The 27,404-nt window shown below is 30.4% G+C and overlaps 1 protein-coding gene across 1 annotated transcript; it reads right to left on the bottom strand.

Annotated features, from left to right (window-relative positions):
- Nucleotides 1–149: 149 nt before the first annotated feature.
- On the bottom strand, nt 150–27,238 carry LOC148616485 (uncharacterized). The gene is made up of 9 exons (XM_088583554.1): nt 27,062–27,238; nt 19,186–19,572; nt 17,894–18,220; nt 13,276–13,563; nt 8,758–8,850; nt 6,151–6,285; nt 5,323–5,344; nt 3,880–3,940; nt 150–3,239 (listed from the first exon to the last, which is right to left on the bottom strand). Exons 1-9 carry the CDS (start codon nt 27,117–27,119, stop codon nt 3,117–3,119), a joined length of 1,494 nt encoding a protein of 497 aa, XP_088439680.1. The 5' UTR covers nt 27,120–27,238; the 3' UTR covers nt 150–3,116.
- Nucleotides 27,239–27,404: the final 166 nt, after the last annotated feature.

Here is a 27,404-nt window from a genome sequence, read left to right as displayed (position 1 = left end):
ACAATACTTGAATGTTGCGTGTAAGTTGATCTTCTCAATTGATAATAATTAACACAGAACATGAGTATGTTGATTTTAAAGGTGTATACAGAAAATAATAACTAAGTTACAAAAAGGAAGTAACTATAATTCACAATAAGAGACAAAGGTGCAGAACTTTAAAAATTTATTAACAAGTAAATTAGAATCTGGAATTCATAAAAATGATCTAGATGAAAATGTTAAAACTATAAAACATTTTTCTTGATTGAATTCTTAATCACTTGGTATATTATCCATTATTATATTATACACAACCAGAATGGCTGAAAACTAATCATGATTAATACAGTATAACGATAATCATGGTTAATAAATCAAATAATGTCTCCCTCTTCTTGATAAATACAATGATGAATCAATATATTGAAATAATTATGAAAAATGTAATGCATTTTAAAAACTGTCATTTTACAAAAGAAACCTTGGTTTAATAAACTGATTAGCGTTGTGTTTTCAAAGTTAGAAGACCTTGAAAAAATGTACAAATCATTAAACAAGAAAAAAAAATGAAGTGTAAATTCAGATTCCTAGTTTTAGGTCTATATACACTATTTATACAATATTATCATTTTGCACAAAAATGACCCTATACGATATATATATATAATATACATGACTAGTAGATGATAATATCGTAATGATACAATGGTTTATCTACAATGGCTAAGTTGAAATATATTGCATCTAAATGTAAGTGAAGAATTCAGGTCTTAAGGCATTAATTCTGCTACACATTTAACTTGGTTCTAATATACCCCCTGGTTGGTGGTTTTAACTTTAAATATACATTTAACTGAAGAACAAACTCAGTATTTGATTGCAGGAGTTGTGATAAAATACTATCACAAAATTTTTTAATGAATAATCTATGTTCAACTGAGCTCAATGAACTTTTCCTAAATGGAGATAAATAGCAATGGAGTTAAAAGTTTATTTAATTAAAGATGTACCAGTAGTCTCATCTTGAAATCTCACAAGGCAAAACAATTTTTTCATGAAGTCAAAATTCACTTCTTAACTAATGTAGCAGAACTATAAACATACCTTAAAATCACTGTAAAAGTATGTAAACAGAAAATGAAGAATGGAAATAAAGAAGAAAAAAAAAACATTGGTTTTAAACAATGACAAACAAAAATGCAAAAATGACATCTATAGTGGTGGGATAAAGTACATGGTAAGATTATAACTCAACTACAAATGTAGGTCGTCTAATAACAGATTATAATTCCAGTGTAAAAGTGCACTGACATTATTATCTCCAAACTGAAGACTTCTCTACAAATTTATCATCTTCCATTAGAATAAGAATCTCGCTGTGCAAATAAAAATTAAACATTGAAACTAAAAAATCAAAGTAATTTGTCTTTGTTCGACTTGGTCCTCAAAAATAATTTATATGACTTGAAAATACAACACATGAAACCTGGAATGACACAACTTTTTCATTAATAACAATTTAACAAAATAAAACTTAATTTTAAAACAGCAACATTTGATAATTCACAACAAATTGTTTCTGTATTACTGCTTCTCACAACACATTTAACTGGAATGATATGCCTTTTAAATATTGAGATGTTTATAAATTATAATAAAAAAAAATATAGAAAAATAACCTTTTAACTTTTACAAAAAAAATTAAGTACAAAATGCTTTAAATGTAACTATTAAACTACCATAAACCACTAGCTAATGGATGGAATTTTACTTTGATATAAAATTTATAAAAAAATATCTTAATTTGATTTTTGCATCCTAACATGATAAAATGTCACTTTCCTGAAAACTGGACAACACAACAGAAAACATCAAAATCATCCATGGTTAATTATTTGCTCTTGAAAGTTTAGAGTAAAAATGTATCAATTGACACTATGTAAATTCTGACCAAGAGCTTTGTTAGTTTCTGATAAATTTTACCCATAATGCAGTTTTTTTCTGACATGATATTTTCAGAACTCCAATACCAAATGATTTAACAGCACATCATAAGCCTATTTAGCAGGCTGATGATTAAACATGTACGCTTGTAATAATGTTAAATTAATATGGGTTGCACTTTAATAGACACTTCTACTACCACGAAACAAACCAATCATAGATAAAAGTGCAGACACACATGAAGCATCCATTAGCCTTGGATATGACAACCATAATAACAAATATAAAAATACAACAGTAAAACAAGAACTTGAAACACTATCTTCAAATGCACTGATAATAAACCACAATATGGAAATGTCATTTACGTAGTCTAAAATGATTAAAACAATGTATGTACATAGCACTTTTTGTTGAAAAAAATACACGAATCATGATTTTAAAATACTTTTGATAAACTGTGTAATCAAAAACAGAACCACTATTTCGCTATTCTTTTTACTCCCAACATTTTTAAATACTTTGCATTTACTATCATACTATTCTTCCATCTTTTTCAAATATATATATCTGACATTAAATGTTATTGGATAGAAAAGATATCTTTTTGGGTAACTGACAAGATATGAATATTATAAACAATACTTAAAAAAAAGTCTGATTTGCATATTTTACAATAATGGCACTTACAGAATAACTTTCTATAAACCAGGATATAATTAATAAAAACGTATTGTATCTAAACCTTAATATTCCTAATAGAGTGTGACTCCTGCAAATGACAAAAAATATACTATAGTACAGCCAGAAAGAAAATGGGATTTAACAATACAAAGAAGTAGATATTATTCCTGTGACATGATCACACCAACAACATCATTTGAAATTAGAAAAAAATCAGAAAGGAAATAAGGTACCTAAATATCTTATGGAAAAGAGATCCTCAATCAGTAAAGCAGTTGGTGCGACAAATTTAACATTCATAGCTCAATCTACAAGTGTTGTTCTTGACTATTGAGAATGACACCTCCAATGACACTAGCAACATATAGTGTTGCCCATTGATCACATGATCAATAATACAAAAGTAACATGACAAATTTGTTGTTACATCCATACAATTTTGGCACACACAAAGCTCACAACTATTACCCATACTATATGTATAATGAATGCACCAGTCTATTGTTTTACACACGTGGCATCATCACTTGTGCATACGGTGAATGATCCAAATCAGAGTCCTGACTCAGCTGTAACGGCTTTCGAGATCTCGGCCGATCTTCAAATGTTAAATCAGCATAATGAATTTGCTGTAAGAAAAACAATAAATATTTTATTTTCTTATGACTAAGGGCATTAGAATTTCCTATCAATCATGGGAATCAAAACATTTTAAATTGAAAGAAAATATTGCAAACTTATGAGCCATTTACTGATAACAACTGGAATAATGGATAGCAGGAATTTGTAACATACATGTATTTTCAAGTGGAGCTTCTCCATAGAGGCCAAAAAGTTACTATTTTTTTTCTAAATATAAAAATAATGTTTTCTCTGTAGTAAATTTTTGGAATTCCAAATGTTAACATGTATCAGCATTCTGACAGAATATGAAACAACACCTGTGCATATTTTATTGTTTTTCACAATTTCATAGTTTGGTTAAAGCAGAACAACTACCAAAGACCCTCAGACTAAAACAGCTTTGGTTCAGCTTACTTTTAAGATTAGGTAGGTTCATAATGTCTATGGTTATTGAAGCCACCTCCCTTCAAATCCATGGTTATGCCATTATAGACTTGTAAACTATTTCTTTTTTTCTTTCAGAATTTAAGATATAAAGCATTATTGCTAATAATAGGACAAATAAACTCAGTTAAATTTCAACCCTCATTTCAGACATTTGGTTAAGAAAGTTAAGTAAATCAACCATTGAATATATATACTTACATTATTAAATGGTCCATTTTTATCTCCCAATGCATCAGGCTTATCGATGAAACTCAAATTGCTAAAGAAAAGATAAGAAAAATTATGAGACCAAAAGCTTAAAGCAAAACAACACAAACAACAAAAGTTATATATGAAAACTTAAAAAAAAAAAAGAAAAAGAAAAAAATGTTTATTATACAGATAGCAGTGTTTTATCAAATGTCCCAAATGTAATAAATTTTGATACTTCACACTGTGACATAAATTCAGTAATTTCACTCTCGCACTTTCTCCCGCTAAACATCACAACTTTGACATAAATCTGCCAATCACAGAATTTAAAATTCATATTGAAAATATCGATAAATTATGAAGAAAATCTATGTTATAAATAGGATAATCAATTGGTTATCATGAATAACCAAGATATGACAACTTGTGCCCGGAACGCTCGAGGATTTAACTTGTGCCGGCAACAAGTTCTGCACACTTGTTAAATCTAGGCATTCTTCGTCACTTGTAATAATATTTTGGTTATTCACTCATTCCAATTAATAACCCTATTGATATTTTTGTATCAATGCTACACAGATGAAAAGTGAGACACATATTAAAGGGAAGCAGAAACAGGCATAATTGGAATTAAATATACAATGTAAAAACAAAAAAACTGTAACTGTTAATTACTGTTTTCGGAACAAGGAAATCCACAATCACAGAAAAATCACTCTCCTGTTAATAACTTTCATACAACACTTTTTTGTGCAAAGGTTTTTCAGTTTATGAATCAAAAATGATTTCACTCCTTAATCATAATTCATAAAATTATTCCCTGCCCTCCTTTGGGTGGTAAGGCCCTTTGTGGTAAAATTTCAAAAAGATCCATTTACTTATGGTCAAGTTATTGTCCAGACATCTGAAGAATGCTTGTTTCTGGCACTTTTTTTGCCTCTGACTGCTAATGGGCTGAAGTCTCAATGCCCAAAATTAATCCCAGCCTTCCTTCCAGTGGTATAGAATATTGTGAAACAATCTTATTGACATCCATATGCTTTTCCTGTAAACCAACTGATTTTTGCATTCAGTGATAACTGTCTTATTTCGAAACTAACACTCTTGTAACTTGTATTCCATAATGAAGGGAATCATTCACAGCCATTTATTTCCATGATATTTTGCATGCTCGCAGCAGATGTTAACTGCTTATGAAAACAGTTGTTATACAATAGATAATTTCCATGAAATGCTTGTTTTTGTACCCTAATTCCAAAACATTTGGGCCGTCATAATCCCTAAAATCAATACCAACATTCGTTTAGGGATTTGCAACTTTGTAATTTAATTTTACAAAAGATCAACCAGCTAATACTCAAGTTATTGCACAAAGTGTCTATTGATGACGACAACCACAACATACCATTATTGAATGATAAATTTTTGCAGTCACATAAAAATACTCACTTTCTAGGTTTTTCTGGTGGCTCTGAAAAAAGAGAACATTGAATAAACATTAAAAATAGCACAATATGGTGTATAATCTAGATAGAAAAAAATAATAGACAGGTTTCTATGGGGGAGTTCCAAATTGCTGTTTTACTTTCATTTTTTTGTGTATTTTATTTTGGTTTCTGTATGATGTTCATTGTTACTTTTTTCTTTCCTTTGTCTATTTCCTTGAACAAAAATATACAATGCACAATGTTAAAACTGATATATTATGTATTTTTTTGTAAACAAAATAAGAATTCATAAAAATGTAAGTAAAAAAAAAATTATGCCAATCTTATTAAAAGCCGATCTTGCAGCTCCCGTTTTTTTGTTACTCACATACGACATGACAGAAAACCATAAGCTGCAAGATTAGCTTTTAATTAGATTGAATATATGCTACCCTGAATTATTTTTTACTAGCCTCATATACAAAATGTAGGTATAAAATCTTATTTACCACTTCAAATATTTCCATTATTTATAAGATTAATTTGACTTCCTTTTTAAAAGAAAAAATGTTTACATGTACCACTGTGAAGCTCAGAAACCATCAATTTCAGAACCAAATTATGGTGAACTACTGGTAATAACATAATTACCATAGAAATTTTTTAGAAACAAAATAAATGAAACTCCAAAATCAGTTCTGATTACTCTTCTAACTAGCTTACAGACAACTCCAACAAAAATAACTGTACACATTACTGACGGTAACAAAAGCAAACTTATTTTAAAAATTACTAATCTTAATAAGGACTACCAGTATACATGATAATACGAGGTTGTATTCATACATACCATCAATACTACTACCACTATCCTTAGGATTGTCTCTTCTCTTTAACAAATAGATAATTACTATAATAATAATTATCACTAAAATGGCACATCCAATTGCTATCCCAGCAATAGGACCAGCTCCCAAGCCATCATCTGTAAATAAACAAAGTGAAAATTGCCACTTTAAAGACTACTTAAGATATCAATGTCTGTGATCATCGGTTTGTTGTTCAATGCATTCATTTCGTTTATTTTTAGTGTGTTTTTTTTTTTTTTCATATAAATAGAACACTATTCGTAGCCATATGTTCTCCATGGCTGCAAAAAAGTGCAAAAGTCCTATAACTCCTGTAAAATTTGTCAAATCATAAGATGGCAAAATATATTATGTATTTTTTTGGTCAACAAATAATAATTCAACATATATTGACAATCCAACAAATTTTGAACGAAATCCACTGAGTCAGTCAGCAGGTCTAATTGCCAGCAAAATTCAGGTTTGGTTATTGATAACAATATTGTAATTTATGTTCATATCTTGATTACTTTAAACCACACCAGTATTCATATAACCAGTTATTGTACCAAGAGTATTATTTTGTATGGATAATTGTTGGATTGAGCAAATTCATGGTTGCTGTTTCTACTGGTAGAAGCAAGTTTGAGTTGCACTGACAATCTCATGTGGTAAAATAGAGGATGCCAGTATAGTCATACTGACAGTCTAATAAATATAGATACATTATGTCCAACCCCTACCATACTCAGTACATGTATGTAACTCCACCTTTTTATGAAATCAGTTCAGTACATTATAAAAAAATTCAAATATTAAAGGTATAGTGCTTTGGTCTTGTGAAAATTTCTCCATCAGTAACTAGCAGAGTGTTATAAAGTAAACTGGTAAGTGCCTGCTGTAAACAAATTTATTTTCTCTGATGCATTTTTTCATGCATTATACTGCTAGTCTATGTTTATAGTCCTTTTTAACAAATATATTTTTTTTTATTTTTAAAAGTCACCTTTGCTTGCTTGCAAAATAAAAAAAAAGTTCTTGAAAACAAGTTAGTTTACAGAATTATTTCTGTGCAAAATTGGTGTTCCTAGTCCATACTCTTGAGGTTTTATTTAATGATTTCCGGAGTGGTCATTAACCTGACCCTTTTTTTTGGAGTGTTTTCTTTTCCTTCCAATATTGTTTCTTGTTCCATTTTCTTCCCTCTCTGTCCATAGGGTTTGGATAATTGCGCTAACTGTGGTTTTCCCTGATTTTACTCTGAATCTAGTTTCTTTGCATAAATATAGCATTCCAGTTTTGATTAAATTGATAGATGGCATGTGCAGGGCATTTCGTAATGAGTGAATTGGGAGTGCAATGCTTTAAGAAGTCCAGTTCTTCACATGAGAAAAAATGATATATACCGGTATATGATAAAGAAAAAAACTTATATGAAGTACACCTAAAATAATATTTAATGCCAAAGGCCTATGTAGTTTAAACAGATTATCAAGTTTGACTTTTCTATTCACTAAAGCATAAATAAGGAAAGGAATGAACTAGAAATACTATGAACAAGCTCACATAGAGAATATCCCTTCAAGTGGACTTGATGCATGTAAAACTCATAAGTTAGATAATCTTCTCTTATAGTGACTTGACAACATTTATTTTCATTCATGCACATCTACAATGTACATGAACATAAGATGCCTGATCTTCCTTTAAAATTTTAACACATTAATTAGCTTTGTTAATGATGTTTCAACATACAAAACCGTTTCGTTGGATGACATTGCTTTATGCACATTTACCAATAAAGCCTAATATTTCTATAAAAATGTAATCAAAATCCAGTTAGCTGTTTGAGAGAAGTGCTTACAAGGTTATGCTTAATTTAGATTATCTCCTTTTACATGCATCAAAAAATACCATCATGATGCATAAATTTCATATTAAATTTCATCAAAATTCATTGGGCTGTTTGGGAGGAAATATGTGGATAGATATATGAATTGTTTAACAGACAGACTGAAAGAAAGATTCTTTTACAAACATTTATTGCAGGGGTTTAAAAACATTAGTACATGTATCCTGGACTATTCCCTAAAGACTTTCTTTTATGATGAAAGTGTGCACTGCCGCAAAAATGTATATACTTATCCAACTAAGAACCTGTATAAGAATGTACAATAGAAGTAAATGACAGATCAAACAATTGAGACAGCAGTGTCTGTACACAGTTTAACTTTTGGCTGTAATGCCCGTCGTAAGATTCCCTGACATACAACATCTTCCTTCTCATGACAAACCACAAAACAAATAAATAGAAGAAACCACTGAGACAAGATTTACAAGACTTAAATAAGGATGTAAATGAAGCATTGTTTATGTGCATTAGTACCTATATTTAAAATTATAAATGCACAATTATATTTACAAGCATCCATAAAAATTCTCTATCAAGTATTGAATCTATACAAGAAAATAAAAAAAAAAAAAAAAAAAAAAAAAAAAAGCCAATGCCAGATAAACTTGGAATACAAAACAGTAAACAATAAATAAAGAACCACAACCTAAATAATATAAACCAATATTTAATAATACAAAAATAAATGGTAACTCACCATTATCACTGCTGATTGGTGACTTGGTTGGTATACCTGGATTTTCTGTAGAAGTAGAGGAAGTTGTAGTTGGAGCAGGAGTAGTGGAAACGTCTAAGAAAGTAAAAACAGTATCATGCACTATACTGCCAGTATATAGACCAAATAAACAGGCTTTGATATCTTGTAGCATTACCTCCCTTAGATTTTCTAAGTTTAGAAACAGATTTTGCATGGGTGTTTAAAAATGAAAGGTGGAATGATGATCAGCAAAAACGTAGGCAGCTGTCCTTTTGACATTTACACTACATCTTTTTTTACCTTATTTTAAATTCACTAAATTTCATTGTTTCTTCACCTGTACTAAGAGATATTAAAAAAATGACAGTTTCATGGAGTAAAAACCAAAAAACAAAAATAAATAGAATAATCATAAAGCTGAGTTACCAAAATAATTAGTTAAAACTGTTGACTGATAGTAACGTTTACAACAAGTAAGAATTGTTTAATACATCTAATTTATTTTATTTGAAAACTATTTTATTAAAAGCTCAATTACATCAGCTACATGTATTTCATTTTACATTTCTATTTACATATGAAGAATGTTTTCAACTTCAATATCCTCTTTTTTCATCTTTAATTTTGGTTAATGGCTTATTTTTATATCTAATATATGTTTTAATTATATAAAAATTTATCTGTTTTAATGTTTTTTTTTGGGTAATATATTTTTATAATGAAATATGAAATGCAATCGCTTAGTGTTATAAATGATGGGTTAGTAAGTGCTATATACAAAAACCTTTGTAATAATAATAATAATAATAATAACAACAATGTAATGAATGTGTTCCTTGCACTACTAATTATTATCATGAATAGATCAGGTCAACAGTGACCTACTCAAATAAATAAGTAGACTATCAAATCAATCTCTTCCTATTGCAGTGTAAAGTAAGACAGTATTTTCAACATACACAGTACTTTTTTCATATTGTTCTTAAATTACATATGCAATATAGGTAAATGGATTAAATCTTAAATAAGTATATAGTCTCAGACACACCTAAATAGATGTTTCAGACTTCCCCTAGAAAAATCTTGGAACTAGTTTATTTCAACCAAAATGATATGAGAACATATAAATTATAAATGTAAATTGTCTAGTTAAATGTAAATGTACATTTGAAAATTGAAATCCTCCTCAAAATTGTATGACTGAAAATGAAACTCTATGAAACTGTCTATTAGATCATTATGGAAGAACTTTTGATAATAACATGTATAGACAAAGATTACATATGACCAGCTATTCACCAGATTTTTCTCTGACCATTCACTGCCTTACTTTAACAATTAACAAAAACATGATATTAATCCTGTTTTAACAATGGAATCAAAGCCTGTTTTCTAGTTGGTAACATTCTCTGAAATAAGAGCACTAGCTTTCATACTACAAACTGTATTACCGGTATTGTGATATCAATCGCTCACCTGGTTAACCATTTGCTTATTTGAAAAACTTGAGGAATGAGACAGGCTAAGTTAAAATCAACTAAATTGTCAAATGTAGGAAATGCTTTTCATAGCATTTTCATGACCTGAACCAGAATTTTACTAAAGGCAACAATTTTAGAATTTTTTTCAAAAACCTGTCTTATGACCCCTAAGTTCCATTTTTTAGTATAGGCAGCCATATCTATTCACGGATTAAAAATCACAACAGTCATTTTGAGCACAATACACTAAAGAACTATTACGCCTATCTTAAATGGTTTTAGAGAAGATTTGCAAAGTTGTACATGTGAAAAAAAAACCAACAAAAAAACTGTTTCAGGGGTTGTAACTCCTACATTAGTCAATGAATGGTTTTGAAAATTTCGGCATAGGTCCTTCTCATGATGCTCAACAATTTTACCCAGCCAGAAATTTGCTAAAGGCAACAGTTTTTGAGTTATTTGCAAAAAACTGCCATCTGTCCCCTATGTTCTATTTTTAGTAACAGTGGCAATATTTTTTCATGAATCAACAAACCCAAATGTTATTTCGTGTGGGATACCCTAAGGAAATTAAATGCCAACTTTCATTGAATTCTGTGCAATGGATTTTGAGAAGAAGATTTCCAAAGTTGCACATGCGAAAAATGCAAAAAAAACTGTTTCACTAGCCGTAACTCCTACACCAGTTGACCAATCGATTTGAAAATTTTGGCATAGGTACGTCTCATGATGTTGAACAAAATTAGTCACACTAGAAATTTGCTGAAGGCAACGATGTTTGAGTTATTTGCAAAAAACTGCCTTCTGACCCCTATGTTCTATTTTTAGTAACGGCGGCAATGTTTTTTCATGAATCAACAATCCCAACGGTCATTTTGTGTGGGATACCCTAAGGAACATAAATGCCAACTTTCATTGAATTCTGTGCAATGGATTTTGAGAAGATTTTCAAAGTTGCACACACAAAAATGCAAAAAAAAACCTGTTTCAGGGGACACAACTCCTACATCAGTTGACCAATCGTTTTGAAAATTTTGGTATAGGTCCATCTCATGATGAGGAACAATATTACCCAAACCAGAAATTTGCTACAGGCAATGGTGATTGAGTTATTTGCAAAAAACTGCAATCTGACCCCTATGTTCTATTTTTAGTAACAGCAGCCATGTTTTTTCATGGATTTTTTTTTTAACAAAATCTGATGCAAATGTATTGAAATGTTTCCTTCTAAATAAAAGATGTCCTTATAGAGGAGAAATGTTAACTGAAATGATTAGATAATGCATTGTTGGTACAAACATTTTCCCTTATTTAACTTCCCTAAATGTATGCTAAAATGATATACATGCAAATATGCCCATTAAAGGAAATTATTAAGTCTTTTGCCCATGATGAATAAAATATGATCAAGTTTTTAGCCAGGAATTTCCTCACAAATTTTACAACATAACATGCATGTACATATATCATACTGCTTAAAGGAAAAAGAAACTTTAATTACTAACGGTAATGTTAATATACATAATTAGTATAGTAACTGATGTAAACATGCTTGAAATTACAAGGAAGTTTTAGTTTTGGTACACATCAATTTCACTGATATTAAAGGCATAACAGTGTTTTTTTTCCATTTGCTAACATTCTGGTTGAAGATTTTTTTTACGTTGTATTTTATTCAGCAACAATGTTTCTGCAATTTCTAATGACAGTTGGCATAAGTGCATGTATGATGCATCAACATTCTTTGAATCGCATTAAACAGGGATGAATTTACAAGGTCAACAAATAAAGGGAAAATTGGCAAAATCAGAAGTAAACATACAGTAAAAAAACAGAAATGTAATGGAAAAATCCAGATTTTAAATTGTAGAATTCTGCTAAAAAGATGAATCACTGATTAAAGAACTGCTAAAAAAAAATGCTGACCTACGAGTAAATGAACCTTCTGCAAAATGACATACAAAATTAATTAATTTTTGCATTAATACAAGAAAAAAAGAATACATATACACATTTGAAAAGATTTACTTCAACAAAATAAGTTTCATAAACTTTGATGACTTGAGCATAAAAATAAGTGTAAAAAAGTGTTAATTTGGTATAAATCAATATTTGCCAAACATAACAATTACTGGTGTGCATCTTGTAAAGACAAAACAGACAAATGGAGCGATGAACCAAAAATTAATAAAACATTTGTTACTTGAAATTTAATCAGAAATACAACTTAATTTGTGAAAAGAAATTTTATAACTAGGAACTTAAAATGATAAAACAACAAAAAAACAGAACAGCATACATGCTATGCAGGTAGGTCATGCAGAGAAATTATATAGGTACAATTACAAATAAGAAAAAGTTCATGCACATGCATAAAAGAAAATAAATTGAAATATGCATAATGTTGCTTTGGTATTTAGTCAAAAGTAGTGTAAAATTTGATGCAACATACATGTATATACAAATTTCTTAACCAATACCTTAATACACGACAGAAATTGACCATATAATATGCAAGCATTTTTGCAGTAATTTTGAATCCCAACGTTTATTAAACAAAAACTTTAGTTTCTGTTCCCCATCAACTGGTTAATAAAAGTCTCATTACATGGGTATTTACTCATACAGCCTATATTAGTTCCTTGAACAGAAGTATTGGGTTTCGATCAGCTGTATAGGCCCTCGACATTGCCTTGCACCTATACAGCTAACCTCGACCAACTACAACTGCCTCGAACCTACCAGTAATACAGGCTTTATAGGAAAACAGCCATTGAATAGCACTATAATATTTTGTTCCTCTAAACACAATGTTCGAAAAAAAAAAAAAAGCTTTTTCTATAAATATTTAATATAATATATACATTTATTGGTGATTCCTGCAATTGCTATTACAGTGATACTTGTTGCCCGGTTCACATTCAGGAACACCTATTTTCTTTGTATGAAGTGATGACATGGTTTTTTCTGGGTTTTTTTTCCATTGCATTTGAAAAACAAATATTTGCATAATTACTACTAAAATCAGTAATCTTACCTATCTTGATATGAGCTTTATCACTGTCATTGAATGTTTTTCCATTGAAACTGTTCCATACAACACAGATATAGTTATCGGTGTTATTGACGACCACATTCTGGATGGTATATGTAGTCCCTGTACCAAGAGGTTTACTCATATTGGATTCCTTATACCAGGTGTAATCTTGAGAAGTGGGTGCTGGACTGCCTTGGGCTGTACATGTTAGCTGTATAGGGTCTGCTCCTTCAGCATAACTGGGTGGTGCATTAGCTGGTAAAGATACCTGGACACCCCTTACACTGTCTGTCAACAAAATCAGAACTAACTAGAAATCATTGCAATGGAATCCATCAATAAGCCATATATATAAAGTGGATTTAGATGATCTACCCACATGCCAAATATCAAAAGCCCACATTGAAAGACAAAAAAGTTACAGTCTAGACAAGAGTGTCAAAAAAAACAAAACAAAAAAACAACAGGAATTTGCCCTTGAGGTCAAAGTTTAAGGTCATAGGCCACTATCCATGGTTTGTGACATATTGCCTTTAGATGATCTACTCACATGCCAAATATCAAAAGCCCATAACGAAAGACAAAAAAGATGTAGCCTGGACACAAGTTTGTCATAGAAAAAACATAAATTTGACCTTTAGATCAAAGTTCAAGCTCATAGACCACTATCCATGATACATGACACGTCATCTTTACATGATCTACCCATATGCCAAATATCAGAAGTCCACATCGAAAGGCAAAAAAGTTACAGCCAAGACACAAGTTAGTCACTGAAAAACAGGAATTTGACTGTGAGGTAAAAGTTCAAGGTCATAGGACACTATCTGTGGAAGGCAACCTACCCACATGCAAAATATCAAAAAAAGTACATGTAATACTCTGGTCTTAAAATTCATGTTGCCAAAAATTTTCAGGAAGTCAGAGGTGTGTTACCAGGAAAAAAATGTTTTTAGTTTTTTTTTAAATTATTATTATGTTAAAATGAAGTTTAGTCATGCCACAAACCTTTGCAAAAAATGTAAATTCATTTTTTTTGTTTTGTTCATCACACCTGTCATACTATTTTTAGACTTTTTATGAACTATTAATAAAGTGATTGACCTGCCAAAAACAATGCGCTCTTGATACATTGGCAACAACATGGCAATCTAAACTAAAGACGGCCATTTCCTTTTTTCTTTTCAAAGTGTTTAGGAGTATTTGATGAAATAAATATTGTTTGGGAATTTAATATATGTTCTTTTATCAGGTAAATCAGCTTCAAAATGTTGAAAACATCTTGTAATTGTGTAACATTCAACTTTGCATTTATAAATAGACACTTGCTTTTGGTCAGGATTGAGTTACCTTTAACCATAGTCTGTTGGTTCCGTATAGGATATTTGTATCTAATTGACACCTTTTCTGAAATTAATTTGTGGCCAGGTGAGGTGACTGATAGAGAATCTTGTTGCAACTGGCTTCAGACACCTGTGCAGTCATGCGGTGATCAACAGACCATAGCATGTTTACTGCTATCGGTTTCAAGAGCTAATTACCTTACAGGTGGCCGTAAATCACCTTGAGGCACACACATTTCCCATCTTAACTGATTTTTAATCCTCGTATCAAACTTTATAGCACAGCAAGATAGCACAGTACTGAGGTCAATAACGCAGCCCTCAAACTCGATATTGCTGTAATGAGCAGTGCTTTAAGGGCCTGGGAAGAATACTGTGTACAACTTATAACTTAGTTGAACAAAAAGTTTTCAATAAAAGTACATATTCAAGCTATGATATCATACAGGAATACAAAGTACATTAAACACAATATATCTCTTTTATTTTTCTTTTGTACAGCAGTAACACTTACTTTTTTACATCTATGATCTGCGATGAATCAGTGTTCTAGGATTCCTATTTCCTGTTACCCGGGGCAAGTGAAATTTGGGTCAGGGAAAGTTAGGTACTTAGTTACACTTTCCTGTGGCAAATTGAAAACTGCATATGCTGTAAGGATTTGTTTTGTTAGGAAAGCAGTCATTGACAGTGGTAAAGTTGATTTGGTCTCAGTATCGTATTAATTTTCCCATAGACTTCTATAGTGAAGTGCATATTTTTAGGATTTTTTAAAAAATATGTAAATTGATTCAATAAAACTTTCACTTATGTAGCATTTCTAAGGACATGTGAAAAAATAATTTCCCGCAAAGAAAATAGGGTGAGTCCACGAAGATTGGACAGAAAAGTAGTCTTGAACTATAAATAGCCATTTTCCCTACTTTCACTTTCGTTTTGCACTCACCAAACCAACCTTTTCAGTGGAACATTTTTATGATATTATGTTAGATTTTCTTTTAAAAAAGTTCTTCATCTTACAGTGTGATGTTTGCTCTATTTTTTAAGTCATTGTTCATGTCTTTTGACAAAACATTAGTTTGTAGAGAGGCAAAAAGAAAATGCACTATATTTTTATGGCATCCATGTTTTGACGTACACCCGCTCAGGGATATGCAATACGATACTGGTACCTATTACTAATAAACATTTCAATATAATCCTAAAAGTTGTTGTTTTTCTGCTAGAGTATTCATTTCCATACTGAAAATTCAGAATATCATTGCCCTGCTACAAACATGAGTTTCCTATTAAAATTCTTATATAGGTACCCTATTCCAGGCATAAGACTAATATCTCAATGTTAGCCAGAAAATATTACTTTTGATAAAAAGCTGCTGCATTAATCAAACTAAGCAACTTTGTGGTTTATTCTGACATGGTAGATACATGAGCTGTACTATGAGTTCCAAATCATTATTTAATCCCCACTTGTGAGTTCCATATATGGAAATATTAATATCCTAACCTCCTTTTTTGTCTTTAACTCAAGGGAGCCTCTTGTTTAAAGTAAAGTATAATGACCGGTACAACCAACTGTTTTAAACTATAGATATGGTCATTTCAATTATAATAAATCCAGAAAAAATTATATCAATATCATAGTTTTAAAAAAATATAGCTTTTCATATGCAGAAAATACAGATTTTAAGCCATCTTGGTACCCCAGGCAGATACAAATGGACCTCAATGTGACAGGGAAAAGACTTTTTCTTTAAAACAGATAGCTATGATGCAAGAAATATAGTTTACTGATATAAATATTATAATAACAATTGTCTGCTTTAGATACTTTTTGAAAAAATTCAGTTTTTATATGAAAAAACACCATTATTTTTCTTGCCGCATTAGAATCTGTCCATTTGAACCACTAAAAAAAGTCCACTAAAAAATTGGCTGATGACTTTTGTGACATTTCTGTGTTTAAATCAACCACACAGTTATATGGCAACTCATTTTAGCTATTTATTTGAAAGAAAAACAAAAAATAAAAAAAATATTTTTTCATATATAAGAGGCAATGTATGGAAAATGACTATTTTCAAGTCCTAACCACATACTTAAAATGTGTTGTAACTTGAAAACTATCCTTTATGCAGGAGTATTACTTGCTTTAGGTTACCTGAATATAGATATGCTCATCATAAATAGTCAAGATAATAATTTTATTGAACTGATATCCTACAAATTCATGAAAACAAAATGCATTTCCAAATTTGGTAAAGATTAACCATAAATGCAAAAAACCTGAGCTACCATAAAAAATCAGGTTCAAAAGTTGGCTAATTCATCTTAAAAGTGTTACCTGTATTGGGGTACTACTTTTTCAGCTGGTAAAGACCACTTGCTGAATATCCAACTTTACTTGAAAAACTGGCTTACTAGGTCTCAGTATCGTATTAATTTTCCCATAGACTTCTATAGTGAAGTGCATATTTTTAGGATTTTTTTAAAAAATATGTAAATTGATTCAATAAAACTTTCACTTATGTAGCATTTCTAAGGACATGTGAAAAAATAATTTCCCGCAAAGAAAATAGGGTGAGTCCACGAAGATTGGACAGAAAAGTAGTCTTGAACTATAAATAGCCATTTTCCCTACTTTCACTTTCGTTTTGCACTCACCAAACCAACCTTTTCAGTGGAACATTTTTATGATATTATGTTAGATTTTCTTTTAAAAAAGTTCTTCATCTTACAGTGTGATGTTTGCTCTATTTTTTAAGTCATTGTTCATGTCTTTTGACAAAACATTAGTTTGTAGAGAGGCAAAAAGAAAATGCACTATATTTTTATGGCATCCATGTTTTGACGTACACCCGCTCAGGGATATGCAATACGATACTGGTACCATTTTACATGGATTTTTCCTGAGGAAACCTCAATTTCTGAAAAATCCTAGGACCCTTAATAGTTTGAATCAATACCTCCAAAATCCTTTGGTGGTATGGCACCTTGTGGTACAATTTCAAAGAGATCCATTTTCTCTTACTACAGTTTCATTTTTGTAATTCTAGAAATAAGATGCTTGTTACAGCCCCTCTGTGGCCCCTCATTCTTACTTAGGTCAAATTACAACTCCTAAAATAAATCTGTTTTCCATAGGTTGTGTAGCACCTTGTTACTATTTCAAAGGGATCCTGATAACCTGGATCTTTCATAGACACTAAAAATAGTCTTCAGTTATTGCCTCATTAGCCCATCAACATAAATTTCTTCTTTAAATTATTACTTACAATAGACATTAATGGGGCCTGCCTGTTTGCTTTCCTTTGCAACATCATCATAGATGATCTGACATCTGACAACCACATCCTTGTCCTCTGGGGTCATCATCATAGTAAATGTACTGGTTCCATTAAATGTACAAGTTCCTGGCATCACTGTTGCTGTTGTAGTTTCAGTATCAAATATTTGCTCCTGATTGCCTCTGATTCTGACCCATCTGAATTTACCTTGAGGTTTACCTACATTACCTGTACAGGTAAAGGCAATATTTTGGCCTTCCTCTATACCTGCTGAAGGTGCAAATTGTGGTATGGCATCTGGAGCAGCAGGATTCCCTTTCAAAAATAAATTCTAAAGGTAAGAAATACAGTAAAGAACTTTTATAAAGAATTCAATTCCTACACTGACATTCCAAGCTACTGAAAATAAGACCAATAACATGTCAAGACCTGTATCACTGGTCATACATGTATATTTGTCACCAAATACAAGTAAATATTTCAATACATGGCAAAAACAATAAGCTAGTTAAAAAAAACTCTAGAGTAGTTTCAAAATTATTGGTATCTAAATGTAAAGCAAGTTCTTACATTTCTATAATTTCCAGCCAATTTTCACACCTGGTCCTTCTGACTGGTTGTTTAAAAATATCTTTCTAGAGAGCATTTTCTTCAGAAATAAATTATCAAATTTTAATACCTCAGCAAATATTGAAAATATAAAAATTTATTTCTTTTGATGCGATAAATTTCATAATCAACTTGTGATAAAAAAAACACAATTTTTAAACTAGATGCAGCTTTTATACAAATGTATCAGTATTTAATTCACTAATTTAACGATATTTGACATGAGTCTAGTCTTAAAACTCTTTGCAGTAACAAAATGTACATGTACCTTAAGAAATAAGCAGTTTATAAAAAGTTGAAGAAATTCATTATCAATAAGGGCCAAAACTCTTTAAATCCATCAAAAGCTTCCTTTAAGGGTGTGGTTCAAGTACACATGGTTTAATTTTATATAGATCCAAACAAATGTTTGTTTTTAGTCCCTGCTGGGTACATAATACATGTACATGTACCATCAACATCAACCAACCAATGCTCAAGTTACAGCATGAAAACAACTATCTTCAGATGATTGCAATATTTTGCAGTCATATAAAACCTTTTTTTACATATAGTTCATGCACTGCAGAAAAATCATAAAAACTGTTACATGTACCTGTATCAAGACAAATTGAAATTTACATAGCCAATAAAGGGCTACAAATAGTACAAAACAGTTAATATTTATGTACCTATTACATTAATAGATATCACATTTGATATCATAGGATTAGAACTTGGGGCATATAATATTTTACATCTGTATTCAATTTCATCTCCACATTCTATATGGTTAAATGTCAAAACAGCTGATGAAGATCCTAATCCTGGATTAGTCAGTGTTGTTCTTGGTTCTAAATATTGTCCATGAGTGGTATATGATGTATTAAATGGCACATTTGGTGGATAAAAATTTGCAATGTCCACAAATACCGTACTGATGTTTGCTTCTACATATATTCCACTGATGAACTCAGTTGTTATTTGATATGAACACCTAAGCTCCACTCCACCTTGTCCTAACACACCAGTACTGGGATTCGTTGATAGTGTTACTATTATTGCAGATACTTGTAGTCCTAAAAAAAAGGAGATAACAGATATGATTTTTTTTTACATTGCATATTCTACAACAGTTTTGGTGGAAAAAATATTTATATGTACAGTTACTTCATTTTTTTCATATCCAAACCTCAAACAAAATGTAACCATGATTGTTTTTAAAAATTATTGTTATGTTTTGAAAGGGTACATTGGCACAAAGTAGGGTAATGTTTATTTATCAAACTAAAATGAACAAATACAAATCAATGATTCTTTTAATTAATTTATTTGTACTTACAACCCTGAACATAGAATTTTTTTAAAAATAAATTTCAATATTAGTTTTATTTCTGCCTATTTTTTATAAGTTCAGTGAGTCTCAGAGCCTAATCTACACTTCAAAAGGAGAAGTTTTAATTAATTCTATTTGAAAAATAACTACAGGTTGTACATTCACTCTTTTGTCTGTGTAATCTACAGAGTATTACAAAAAACTTCTCCTTGTCAAAGACAAATAGTAGAAGTGGGCCAGAAATGGTCCGATTACTTTCTATGTTATTGATTAAATTACAATAACTTTGTCAAATGTATGATGAAATTAAAATAATTATTAGCATTTCCGAAAGACATTGACTAAAGTAATGATTACATTGGCAAGTAATCATGATTACATCTGATTATGATGAATTTGCAAATAACTATAAATTAATTATTTTTTTAAAGTATAGTAGAACATCAATCTTCACCAATTTATCAAACCATACAGACCTATAAAATAAATTCAATATAACAATTTGACTTTCACTTGATTTTTGAAGAACCATTGCACTTGTTACATATACAGTTATATAGGGATATTTAAATATAAAAGAAAATAGTCACGATACTCTGGGGTTTTACTTCTGTACTTCTTATAAAATTCATTAAAACAATTGTATAGGATATTTTGATAGCACTTACGAACATCTTTTTTCATTAGAATAATAAGATTTTTTTTACTTGTTGGTATTAACATTATGTAATGTCTTACATAAAAAGTAGAAAAAAAAACAAATGAAAAATTAACACAAAGAAGCATTAAATAATTAGCAATCATTTTACCCTTTTTTTTGTTGTTGACAGAAGCATTATCCATAGATACCATTTGAGGCTTTAATATTTCCATTGTGTTCATTAAGTAATCAGAATTACAGGGTATTTTGAAAAGTATTTGATGATTACAATGATGACTTGAACAAATGTAATCAATTACAGCTGATTAACAATTAAAATTACCCCATCTCTGAAGTGAGCACAAACAAGGAAAGATTTTTGCTCATCTCTCCCGTTAGATTAGGCCTAGTCATTCTTAAGATTTCTAATGGAAGTTTTATTTTAATCTTTAACTTAATCACTTAGATAATGTGCCTGATTATCAACCTTTAAATGTGTATCACAACATGGCAATATAATCACTCATCAAATTAGGTCAACTCTACTTAGTTTAAATGCTACCTGTAAAAGTGTTCTGAAGTAGTACATCTATTTAAATTAAATATTTGATGGAATCTTATAGCATATTTAACAAACCAACATTACAGTTTTCTGATAATTGAAGGAAACCAACAGTGAAGTACAAAATTCAACAGATAGTTTCTGGCACAGCTCCAAATGATTTCTATACAGACAGCTGACTGTCCTTCATTTAAAGTCTCTACCTGATCAATGCCAAGAGGTGTCAATTTCACATTACATGCACATTGAAAGCAAGACATTAAATTACTCTGAAAAATCAATCCTGTTTTCACCTGGGCTCAATTAATATGTTATTATAAGATGGAAAATCAAAACAGTCTATCTCAAATTAAAGGTTTACACTGGGAAATAAATGGTATAGAAATAATGACTTGTATAATATTTGATAACACAGGACTTATTATAAAACAAAATAGTATTCACTTCAATAACCAAAAAGATCTTATGAAATTATATCAATATGATGTAAGATATATAAAAACAAGCTGCATTGCTCTGTGAAAGGCATTTATATATACTAATTTACAGTGCACATTACATAATGTACATGTATCACAAAATACGAAATGTGTACATATACATTTGTATTAACTAAGTCTAAGAATTATTAAAATATAAAAAAATATGTAATGATCACACTACTGCATTCTACAGGCAAGAAACTCCAAAAATACACACAGAAATGCTAGTTACAAAATATAAGTAGTTTTGGACTTTCCCTGCCAAGTTGTTGTTAATTTTTTTTAACTCGTTTTGCTATAAAGTTTTGGGGAAATACTACTGGTAACTGTTTCTTACTGTTTACTTCTAAAAACTGTGTGCCACATGATCAATCATAATAAAATAAAGAAATGGAAATTTAAACTTGTAAGGTGTACATGTACAGAAAATGTAGATACCGATTCCAAATAAAAGCTATTAGAAACCCAATATGTATGGCATTTATAAATGGACAAGTTATTATTGCTTTATAATTATGAAGTTCAAACAGACAGGAATCTAAACCACTGGCAATAGACTGCCAAATTCCATTGTAAAAGATACAGATCGACAATAATTAAAATCTTAACCTACTGGTATTGATAACAATAGTCAATGCATACCATAACCCACACTTTAATCTGACCTTAAAACAGATTTAAATCTTAAAATTGTGAAAGAAAAAAAAATCAAAATACATTTTATTCTTCAAATTTTCTATGAATGTACATATATGTACTGACAGAAAAATACTACATGTTCATGTCAAAGTATACACACACACTTTATTTGCCCACAGTCCATGTAATGAAAAATTATAGTAAATTGTATCTATAAAACTTTTTATCTTAAGATGAAATATAGATAGTGTAAATTTTGAATTTTACAACAGCCTTAAGGAGAATGTTTTCCTATCTCTAATTTTGACTTGTTTTTTTTATATTTTTTTTTAAAATGACATGTTTATACAATTATACTTTAGGTGACATAAATGAAGGAAAATATATTATTTTAAATGAACAGACAGGGTACTTTTATGACAATAACATGGGAAACATTCATTGTCATGGTCGATACAAGTATCACTTCCTGTTTACCTAGTCTTGATATCATCTTTTATGACCTCAACACAGATTTATTTTATGGGTGATTATTGACTTTTCTATTGATAATTGATGTATCACTGTTCCCACACCTATTTACAGGTAGCTATTACAACCTGAATTATACTTTCCATTCAAAATGTGTCACCACAAAGTAATCTTCTATTAATAAGGTGAAAGTGACTCAGGATACAGTAATATACTACATGTATGAAAATATACATCTGTTGAATGTAGATCCATATACAAATAAGATGGACTTTTGACAATACATGTATGTCAGTGAAGCAAATTAAAACCAGGCTTTAACATGAATGATCCAGTACAATTATTAAGGGTTATAAAAAATTCAATATTGAATATACCATATATAACAACCTGACAGCAAAGATTGACAACATAATACTTTAACTTTCACAGGAGAAGCAGAGTTATCCCATAATTCAAAGGTCTATCAACAATTGAACTTTCTCAAGAAGTTCCATAAACAAGTCCATTTGTATGTACATTACTTATAAATGAAGTTTGATAGATTATGTAGTATATACAGGATTTCAAGAAATCCTTTATTCAACTGGAAACAAATCCTTTTTAACATACATTGTATCTAACCAACAATCCTTTCTATAATTTCTATGAAAATCATTTGACATGCAAGCCCTTGCAAATTATAAGGTACCCTTGGAAGCTTTTTTCTTTTCAGACAACAGCATCATAGAACAATAAAACAAAACAGCTCAGTAATAAAATTCAATTAAAAATCCAGTTTCTTTGTTGGAGGATGGATTAGTCACACACATCTGAATCTTGCAACTCTGTAATAAAGGGCCTTTTGAAGTAAAGTAAATAAAGATATGCATGATTTCCCAACTAAACATTTAATCCCACAGGTTTGTTCCCATGGTCTCCCAATATACATCAGACACTAGGCCAAATGAGGACAGGGTACGCCCTCTATTGTCAGAATATGTTCTCCTTTGTTATACATGGGAGATCATAGACCAGAAGAAGTAATGACATCAAATATTTGATCAGTTTTCTACCTACAACTCAGGGCTTCCTGTACAAGGCCTGGGGTCAAAACATCTGATCATACAAATTATTGATGTAAAAAGTTAATTACAACCCACTAGACAGTACCTGTATATAATATGACAGGTAACACTTCCTACAAATTACATGTATATAATGACATGTCCATGAACACTGAAGTATTCATTATTGTAATATTGGTATACATGTACATATTGCAGAAATAAAATAATTGTTTACAGAGCATTTCAGTCTTATAACGGGATAATGTACATGTACAAATGTACAATAAAAACAATAATAATGTTTTCTCAATTTCTGATTACATGTTAACAGTGATTAGAATTAGAATTTTGAGAATGGGCTGTCTTATGTTTTTCAGAATTTCAATGGCCATTCTTAGTTTGAATGTGATAATTGGCACATCATTTAAAACAATTGTCGTTTTTGTTAAATGATGCAGACATGTTGAGTTGGTTAAAGTTTAACACAAAAAGGACTTACGTAGAATTGTTCATACACAGTGCACTCTGTACATGTACCTATGCAAATGAAAACTTTTGTGTATTGCTTATCTCCTAGAGGGTATCTTCAAATCTATCATCGTTTTTATCATGGACCAGTTTGAAACAAAATGGGATAAGTAAATAGATAACACCTAACAATATTGATAGTGATCAGGAAGATCCAGCCTATTACCACACATCCTAGCATGACTACAAGCTAATTAGATAATACAGAACTGGCAGGTGTTGATATAAACCTGGAAGGCCTCCATAGTTCAACTTGATGTAGATATAATCTCCATAAATCTAGGGTCAGAACAATGATTACCCCTAATGAAGCAATTGTCAAGAAGTACAAAGGTATAAAGCCAATTCACAATTTAATTCTGTGAATACAGTGAACCATGGTCAAATCCATTTAAATCTGAATTATTGCAATTCTAGATTAAATAGGACCCCCCCTTTTATCAATAACTGAATAAGAAGTAAAATAAACAGAAGGTAAATAATCAATTCCTAGCCAAAATAAAAGTTTTCATACATGTACATTGTATTCAAAGTAAGTTAAAACCTTTTAACTTTCTAAACAAGTGTAACAATATTTATACATCATGTCATATATGTACATGTAACCTTACCCCATACAACTTTCATGTTGGTGGACAACTAGACATGATCATGAATAATTGTGAATGAACACAATGTACATGTACACTTACACATAGAAGTTGTACAAAATCTTAAATTTCTAGATTGCTTTTGCTGATATAAATTTTTCATCGTTTTATCATTAAAATCAATTGGAGACAGACCTTCCGAAAAAACAACATGATAACGGACATGAGCCAATTCGCTTACCAGCACAACGTACTGTATTCTTCTTTGACAGACTGACAAGGTGATTCCAATATATCCCCTCTTCCTTGAATGGGGTATAAAAATTTATGCCTAATGCTTTAACATTTTTCACTGATTTCTACAGAAAAGTTCCAAAGACGTGTACATTGATTTACATGTAAAAAATGTACATACACGTTAATATATTGTCTGAACTTTTCAACAATTAGTGATAGCTTTAAGACCTTAAAAAATCCCTGCAGATTTTTCAATTTTCAAACTTGACAAAGGGAAAGTGAAATGCAAAAAGTTATTTTGTGGCACCAAATTTTCATTAGTCCTTGGACACATTAGAATCTTTCAGGAGATCACTGTGAAAAACAACAATTACAAGTTGCCATCTAACATTCATACATGTGTATCCACTGATACATGTAAGTCAGTTCTTTATTATATTATAATAAACTAAAACTCTCATGCTCAAAAATCATTGTACAAGTAATAATGTTTAAGTGTACATATTAAACTTTTAGTCAACATACATTTGTACTTATGTACCATTTGTAGGGGTATCAACTAGTGCAGGTTCTAGGTTTACGACTCAATATTTTTTAGAGATGATTTGTACAGATAGGTACCTCTGTCCTCAGTGTTCAATAAATATGTAGTGTGCCATTTCTGCGATCAGTGAAGTGTACTTTCACTCTTGGAGAAAATACAGAAATTAGTACAGACAGGTAGTTACATTACATGTACATCATGATATATTAAGCACTGATTTCTTTCATTGGGTTAATGACCCATTCTAGTGACATAAAATGGGTGATTTCAAATAATATAATAAGCTGATTCAATAAATAATGCATTATTTTTTTACATATAAACAATGACAATTATCTCATCCCAACCTAGTCATGTCTATCCTTCTAGTCCTTTTAGCATTTTAAGGGCCAGCAATCCATGACCCCACACTAAATTAATATGCAAGGTAAAAAGCTTTGACCAAGTCAATTGAGTGTTGTCTTGTGTTAACGTTACTCATGGTCTTTGAAAATGTTGAGAAATATATGTACAGTATGTTTAGAAATTTGCCCTAATAAGGAGGCAAGTGAAAGTCACAACCATTGATATACATTGAACATGTACATGTGATTAAGAAAAAAAAAAGAAATACAAGTTAAAAAACTGCAGTTTTGAAATATGCTATTTATCAATCTTCAGTGTAAGCAGTAGATCTGTCATCGACTGTTAATGGCAATGTCTTAAATAAATTTTAACCTGTGTGATAGATGTGCCAAGTTGAAAAGTGTACTTCAGCATGTCGTGACAATCACAAATATCAAATAGACTTAAATGTACATATATTCTTTATTCTCTATTGAAAAGGACCTCTATATTTGGTATACAAATTTCAGATTTACAGATACAGATGTATATGTATGTACACAACAAATGTTCTTTCTTATTAAGTTGGGGTTCCAAATTGTGTCAAATATAAAGTTAAGCTTTGTTTGTGCTATTGTGTATACCTCACTTCCAACACTTTTCGAAACTTTCTTGTTAAAATCATGCATGCCAGATCTACATGTACAGTAGTGTACACAACATGTATGTTACTTCATTCTTGTTTTTACTGGTACATGTATGTTATGATGTACCATAATATGCAAACTTAATATTGAATTTAAATATTCAATATTTAAAACTCATACAAAGTCCCTGTTTTATGTTCATATATCTTTCAACTCATTATAACAAAAATATATTTGACAACTAAATTTCGGTTAAAACCCATCCTTCCTGGTCAAAATACAGAAGCGTTTACAACTTTGAAGTTGTACGAAAGAAAATACCAACCATCATTTACTTAAAATGAAATATTTTTTCTTTCATTCAAATCACGCTTATCTAAATAAAACTAAGGTTTAAAACAAAAGACTATAAAACTGACCGGTATTGATAATTAAACCATTAGGGAGCGTCATGGGTCATAATTTGTTGACGATGTACACAAGTTTACATTGTCGACTTTACCATTTTTTCGTACTTACCATTGGTAAATATTGATAAAAATATAAATAATGATATGAATTTCGTTGTTTTATCCATGTTTAAAAAGTTATGCACTGTTAAATTTCTCTAAAAATCCTATCAAGTCACACTGTCACAACAAAAGTATTTGAAATGACATCCGCCATAGTTGACTCAGGAATTACCCATGATGCATTGGACAGGTACTTTACACCTGAGATAGGGGCCCAGGAGAGGGAAATATATCAAATTTGATTGATTTGTTGAATAGTCGATCTACGTCAAACACTGTAACTCATTTTCTTTCAGGCTACTTGAAAATGTTTTTAAGAAATCTAGCTTTACTTAAAGACTATCCAAAAT

The sequence above is a fragment of the Perna viridis genome, chromosome 5, assembly GCF_037379345.1.
Source record: "Perna viridis isolate PV_CMFRI_1.1 ecotype Kerala chromosome 5, ASM3737934v1, whole genome shotgun sequence".
NCBI classification, from domain to species: domain Eukaryota; kingdom Metazoa; phylum Mollusca; class Bivalvia; order Mytilida; family Mytilidae; genus Perna; species Perna viridis.
This window is presented reverse-complemented; position numbering and strand designations above follow the sequence as displayed.